We start from the raw sequence: 7,443 nt of genomic DNA, 5'->3' as shown, positions 1-7,443 counted from the left end.
GAAGATGATGAATTGGGAAGAGTGTTGTGCACTATCCACCATTGCCAAGGTTTGGTTTCATTGATTGTAATTTTAACATATGACAACTTTTTTTTTGGTTAACTATGTTTAAAATTTTATACTAATTTATATTTTTATAGAAATCATCTCGGCCCCTGACCGAGTTGGTGCCGATATATTTGAAGGAGTCGGCCCAATGGTGGATAGACAGCAGAGAATATATAGAAAGGAATAATTATGGACAGCCGGATAATAATGAGGCTGACGCGGACTTCCAATCATCGGGACCACGTCAGTCCTTTGTCGCGCAAACGTCTCAAAGACCTACATACGAGCAGCAACCTCGTCATTCATCAACTGCATATGTGGACACACATTGGCGTGATGAATGGCTCCAACATCAGGCTCAGGTCGATGGGAGGCTCGCTTCAATAGAAGAGAAAATATCTGAATTTGTGCGTGGACAAAATACGGCTCATGTTCCACAATACAGTAGTCCGCATGACGTCTACGTAAGAGCATTTATTTTTGTCGATGTTTTAATTTGCACGTTAACAATTATATAAACAATAAATTTGCACGTTAACAAATTACATAAACAATAAATTTATATTGGATGTCGCAGCATCAGCCTCCGATGACGCATGCGGCCACATATATACCGGATGATTTTCCATCCATGGATGCAGTAAATATGTTTAAGGTTTTATTGATATTAATTTAATAATTAACAAGTATATTAAAGAAATTAATTTTTATTGGATTGTGCGTAAACAGTACATATCGGCGCCCTACAACCCAATGGATACGGTAATTTGTTGTGGCTTCATAATGTTTTTATTTATAAAGTCAATAATTAAATTAGATATACTTTTTATTAATTATTGGCTTGTGCGTACATAGTTTATGTCGCAGCAGCAACCTCCGATGGATGCTGCGGCATCTACACAATGCGACGTCCCATTGCCTGCTAAGAGAGAGGATGGCACCATGCCCGACCTGCCTGCGAAGCGATTGACCAAGAAATCATGGTGGATCTCCTCTCCTTGGACCGCATTTGTAAAGGGCAAAAAGAAGGAGAAGAAGGTCGTTGACGAAGAGGCAGGCGTCGCACAGTTGTATGACTCCGGTCGGTTAACCTCGGTTAGGTTAACGACACTCCAGTATATGGACGCTGACGTGGAGTTTTGGGGACAACTGTTGAGCAAGCTTGGTTCAGGCTATTTGGGAAACAACGTATGAGAATTACACAAATTTGTATAAGTTGAAAAATTAATTTTTTTTCGCATTTAATTATAATTGATCCATTGTTCTGTATTTTTAGCATCTTGATGCATGGACCATCTATCTTCTCCGACAGAGGCAACCAACAGACCGTTGGACCATCATGCCACCTTATTGGATACCAAATTTAGCCACCGAAGGGCTTGGGCCTAGGTCACAGAAGGTGTAGGGCGATGGTACACGTGAGCCATTTCCGTCATGGCGAGACGTCGACCGGGTCGGTAGAATACGGCTTCAATTATTTTTCGTACATAAGATATTTTATTTATCAATTGTTATTCACAACTTATTTTTTCAGGTATTCATCCCAATTAACATACCGAATGCTCATTGGGTGACCGGGGAGCTCGAACTGAGGTCATGACGTTTGATCATATACGATACTTGTCCGCCGCATATGTTCAAGAAAGATATCATTAGAATCATCCACACGCTGAAGTAGTCCCTCCTCGAATTCGTATTAGAAATAGAATATTATGTAAGGGTCGTGGACCAACTTAACATACCGAATGTTAAAGTATTTTTTTCAGACGACACACCACGACAGACGGGACCGCTCGGCGATTGTGGGGTTTTCTACTGCATGTTTGTTGAGCAGTTGTCGCAAGGACTAGAGGTCAATTGTGATACGCCTACCGACGTTCAGGCGATAATGTTTCGTCAACGTATGGCATCGATATTGTATTCAACGCGTTTTGCTTAATCCCAAATAATAAATTTATTTCTTGTAAATGACATTGTTTATGAAATGGTCTTCGATAATAAGAAAGCGTAAATGACAATTATCCTACAATCGCTTTGATGAACAACACCATCGCAATCACAAAAAAAAGAAATCCAAATGACAATTATCCTACAATCGCCTTGATAAACAACACCATCGCAATCACAAAAAAAGAAATCCAACTTATCGCCAACATCGTCCTTAACCGGCAAAGTTGTAAAACAGCTTCAAAAAGCGATGCTTCAAGATTATTTTTCGACCTTAAAAACCCTGGAATAATTAGCACGGATCGTGGACACATGGGTGGATCAAGCCAATTAATAAATATACAGTTTCGTCACTACAAAAAAATAAGGAATCCAGATTTATATATATTAAAAAAACTAACAGTTGCAAATATACGAAGGTCATATATATGCGAAAACTCACAGGTAATGAACAACAAAAGAATCGACGGCCTGGGTTGTGGTCGGCCCATGACGTTCTGATGATTGCATCTGCGCCACAGTTGCAATGCCTCACCATTTTATTTTCTTCTGAGTTGAGAGGCAGTGAACAAATGATGGTGGAGTGGGTTTGTAATAGAAAACAAGGTTATTTATAGGGAAAACATAAGAGGACTTGTCACATCATCATCATTTCAGTACAATACATTTTTAAAGATCGAACCAGTAACTTTGACAACAATAAGTTTTTTACCCGATAATACTAAATTTTGTCATGCGGATAGAGTTCCTTAATTCTTTCTATTGCTTTCGTATTTTTTTCAATGTCCTCTTCATTCCACCTAATGTGTCTTCCAGTCTCCCCGCATGCAAGCTCGAACCATGCCTCGTGGTTCAGGTTTTCCGCCTCTTTGATTTTCTTTCGTGTATCAGCAATCCAACACTGTTGTTGCTTAATCTGTTGTTTTGCATCAGCAATCCATATCGTCCGCTCATTCATCTCATGTTCAATCTTCTTCTTTTTTTAACCAAGGTCCAAACATTTTTGCTGTAATATATCTAATTTAAGTTTGTAGTCCTTGATAGCCTCTCTCAAATCATCGAGCATTTTTTCAGGTAGTTGACTTCTCTACCATTCTTCTCCAAGCCTCTCTTACTCCTCATTCATTGTTGGAACTTTAAAATTACAACTGGACGAGCTTCCGTCCATTGTTATAATAAAACAGGAAAACGTAGCCAATAATATGTCCTCTAGCAACATCCCATTTTATAGGAACATTTGACACCAACAAAGAAGCTTATATTTTTTTTTTGCAAAATAATGTCAAAAATAAATAAAAAATTGGATCGCACCTTAGGGTAGAGTCACCAAAGTTAAGGCAAAAGGGGGCGATAGTACATTGGTAGGGTTATGGGTCAGGATTTCAGGACGAATCTTGTAAGCTTTATGTCAGCGACGATTTAACAATTCATAGACGATTTAACAACTCATAGCTTTATGGCAGGTTCATGACTGAAATTTGTAAAAAAAATTCACTTTATGCATTTTGTAAGCATTTTTGAACTTTCTCAGAGACCAATCCAGATTCTAAATTATAAATCAAAGTTGTAGGTTGGTAGCACACGAGTATATTAATTTTGGAATCGTCTCATTTGGTTCATCCATCTATTTTATATGAATTTTAGAAAACTGCATATTAATAAGGAAAAGTGTGCAAACAGCCTAAAAAACTGACCGGGTCCAACCACTTCGAGCCATAATTGGATTTTCGACCGTTCATGAAAGTTGTAGTATACAGTAAGATTTTTATAACTGCAAAATACGGGCTTATTCCGACTTACAGTTTGTGACTTATACACTGTCAAATTACGGGGGTTGCATTGTCGATAAAATACAATGTTAGCATTACCGACTAAATTTTAAATTGGTATTCCATGATTCGTTAAATTTACATGATATAAACATACTTCAACATATTAAACACTAAAACAAGTCCATAATTGAAAAAAAAAATTGGATCGCCCTGAGGGTAGATTCAAAAAAATCGAGGCAAAGAGTGGGGGTGATAGTACATTGGTAGGGTTATAGGTCAGGCTTTTCCAGTACGAATCTTGTAAGCTTTATTGACGAATCTTGTAAGCTTTATTGATGAATCTTGTAAGTTATATTGACGAATCTTGACAGGGACGATTTAACAAATCATGCCAGGTTCATGACCGGATTTGACCACACCATGCCAGCTATTAACTCGTAGGTTGTGACAGTGCATTGGTAGGTTCATGGGTCAGGGTGCCAGGACGAATCTTGTAAGCTTTATGTCATGGATGATTTAACAAGTCATGCACGTTCATGACCGGATTTGACCACACCATGCTAACTACTAGGATGCCTTGTGAATCATATATCACAACTTTTTTAAATCGTAAGGCCCGATAGTGTATAAAAAGGATGCCTTGTGAAATCATATATCACAACTTCATATCAAATCATACAAGTACTTGTCCACTTATTTAAAGAAATGGCTGGAAACTCATCATCTTCTCAAACAATGCCTACAAGGATGAAGGCTTCGATTGAAAAAGCCGAAGCGGAGATTAAGAAGATCACTGATGACTGGTGGGCTAACAGGGAGAAACAAAACAAACACGAATAATCTATTGAAGAGAAGAAAAAAGCTATCAAGCAATTGCAAAAGGAGATTCGAGCGGAGGAAAAAATTATGAAGGACATCGTGAATGGGTACCTAGTGATGCAAGAAATGATCAATGAAAAACAGTACTGGATTGAGTCTTGCAAACAATATTACCCAGAAGGAAACTAACATGAATGTTATGTATTAATGTTTTTGTTGTCGTTGTTTTTCAGTTTAATGTTATGTCTGAATGGTGTTGTTTCAATTGATTCGTCAATGTATTGATGGTTAATGTTCATGCATCTCTAAATCAAACTTCCATTTCCCATTAAAACAACAAAAGTACACTTAAAAATCGTACATTTACTTACTTAAATTGTAAGTATCAAATACATAGTCTTGTGTAGTATCAGGTTTAGACGGACCACAATCGCTTGGCCGACTAACTGATCTTCGACGACTACTTGAACTTCCGTGCGTCGGCCTAGCAGTTGGTATCAGGCTCGGACAGTTATATCGAAAATGTCCACTCTGGCCGCATTGATTGCAAGTTTTCACTATTGGTTCCTCATCTTGTGACGGGATACGATCGCGGTTGTGTGGCCTGCCTGAGTTTTGTATGTCCAAGGGAGGCGGTAGGACGGTCAAACGTTCGTTGGGAAACACATATTCAGCTTCTGGTGGAAGGGGAATGACTTCCTCCTCGTATGTTGCACCGTAAGAGTCGGAATTGAACCAAACATAACAGAATTGACTACAGTCTTGAATATCTAAACTTCGAGCAACAGAAATCACATGACCACAAGCTATTCCAGAAAGTTGCCATTGCATGCATGTACAGGTCTTAGCATGCAAATCACACGTTCCTTTCTTATAGCGGTCGTCAACTTCAAACAACAAATCGCTGATGGGATATACCTTCTAATTTGCGCTCCTATGTATTCTCTTCTCTAATTTGGCCTCCGCTTAAGGAGTCACTACATTGATCATTTACGCTGCAGACGTATGAAATACCATTGTTGAAATACCATAGTCAAAGGATGGTTGAATTTACCTCCGTTATGCCGACGTATGAAATACCATTGTTGCAATGTCGCCCGATAAAATTCAACTAACATTGTTATCGGAAGATAGCGTGCAAACCGCGATACTGAGTTGACGGACTCAGCACTATTGGACGTCATTGCACTATAACGTAATCCAGSGAAGTGCGATCGTGCCCATCTAGCGTAGCCAACTTCCTCAAGATATTAAGCGGCTCTAGGTAGACTGTACCGCATCAAATCCATAGTAGCTTCAAAGTCTGACAACCGGTAAGCTTTGCATGCCTCCCAGAACATCCACTGTTTCCTTTTCTCTTTAGTGGAGTTTAGGCGGAGGTTCTGGCTCAGATGCCTACAACAAAGTCCATGGTGCGCAAAAGGAAATATAGTTCGTATGGCCAGGTCGATAGAGGCAGCCCTATCGGTGACGAATGTTAAATTGGGCACATCACCAATACACTGCCTAAGCTTACGTAAAAACCATGTCCATGACGGGCAACTTTCTGTCTTCCCCACTCCCATTGCAATAGGTACGATACCATTGTTTCCATCCATGTCGACCGCTAAGAACATGGTGCCAACATACGGCCCCTTCAGATGGGCACCGTCCATTATAAGAAGTGGTCTCATGTGTCCTAGAAACGATCGAATCTGCAGATGAACGAGATTAAAAATGTAATTTCAGAACATAAAATTATGCCAATAATTATAAAATATGACAAAATTATTACCGAACAATCGAGTGCGACAAACAACATGTCGAATCGTCCAAGTGGATCAAGAGCGATCTTTATCACAGTCCCCGGATTTGCTAGCTTCAGATTGTGACAATAAACCGGGAGTAGGTTAAACGACGATTCTGGGGTTCCCCTCAACAGTTGCAAGGCATACATCTTTGCTCGCCATGCTTGGTAGTAGGAGATGCTAATATTGAACCGTTGGTTCACATCTTCCATGATTTATTTACCATGGTACACTCTTCTACAATCCTTTAGACTGCCTGCCAGTATATGACCCAAAACTTTTTTATTTGCATTACGGTGGTTTGGGTGCACTTGGGACCTTGAACATGTGTGTTCATCGTAGAGTTCTGTACCTGAAAAATACTGGTACCATCGATGGAAACAACCATCAAATACCAATCATAGTCCGAATCTGAATGACACACCACCTCGTACCGGTGTTTGGAAGATTTTTTTACTTTCATCTGAAAGTTTTCATGAATGCACTTTAATCCCACTACGTGCTTAAGTGCTTCCTTCGAGTCAAAGATTTGTAGAACTTTGACATGGGATGTAGGCTGGTAGAAAATGTTTTCCTGTCTACTTTTGATAACTGGGTCCGGACAAGGTGGTGGGTCGGGCATACCCCAAAATCTATTCCTTACCGGCTTGATATCTTCAGAATCGGAGTTATCGTCGTCTTCGGGTATGTTCAAAATTTCGGCAGCAACAGAAACATCTTCTACCATATCTACCACCCACAACGGTTTTGACAGTTCGGGAGACCGGATCGGGTACGGGTTGGGAGACTGTATCGGAGGCATGTTCAAGTCTTGAACAAAATAACTGTCAGGTTCAACGGTAACTTTTTGTTCAAGATATGAATTTCTCGCGCCATCGTAAGGGAAGAAGGTGCTTCGATTTTCACCACTTCCACCACTAGGGAAGAAAGTGCTCTGATTTACACCAGGAGCACAACCGGTAGGGAAGAGTGTGCTTGGACCATATGGGTTTGCACCGCTAATGTCGGGGAAGAGTGTGCTCACAGCACCGAGGTAAAAAGTGTTTGGACCGCCCGAGTTTGCACTTGAT

The 7,443-nt window shown here is 39.9% G+C and overlaps 1 protein-coding gene across 1 annotated transcript; it reads right to left on the bottom strand.

The window, feature by feature from the left end:
• Positions 1 to 5,836: 5,836 nt before the first annotated feature.
• LOC112514089 lies at positions 5,837 to 6,585 on the bottom strand. The gene is made up of 2 exons (XM_025120424.1): positions 6,361 to 6,585; positions 5,837 to 6,280 (listed from the first exon to the last, which is right to left on the bottom strand). Exons 1-2 carry the CDS (start codon positions 6,583 to 6,585, stop codon positions 5,837 to 5,839), a joined length of 669 nt encoding a protein of 222 aa, XP_024976192.1.
• Positions 6,586 to 7,443: the final 858 nt, after the last annotated feature.

Source organism: Cynara cardunculus (genome assembly GCF_001531365.2).
Source record: "Cynara cardunculus var. scolymus isolate 2C chromosome LG 6, CcrdV1, whole genome shotgun sequence".
NCBI lineage: Eukaryota > Viridiplantae > Streptophyta > Magnoliopsida > Asterales > Asteraceae > Cynara > Cynara cardunculus.
The sequence above is the reverse complement of the archived record's forward strand: the minus strand, read 5'-3'. Positions and strand labels throughout refer to the sequence as shown.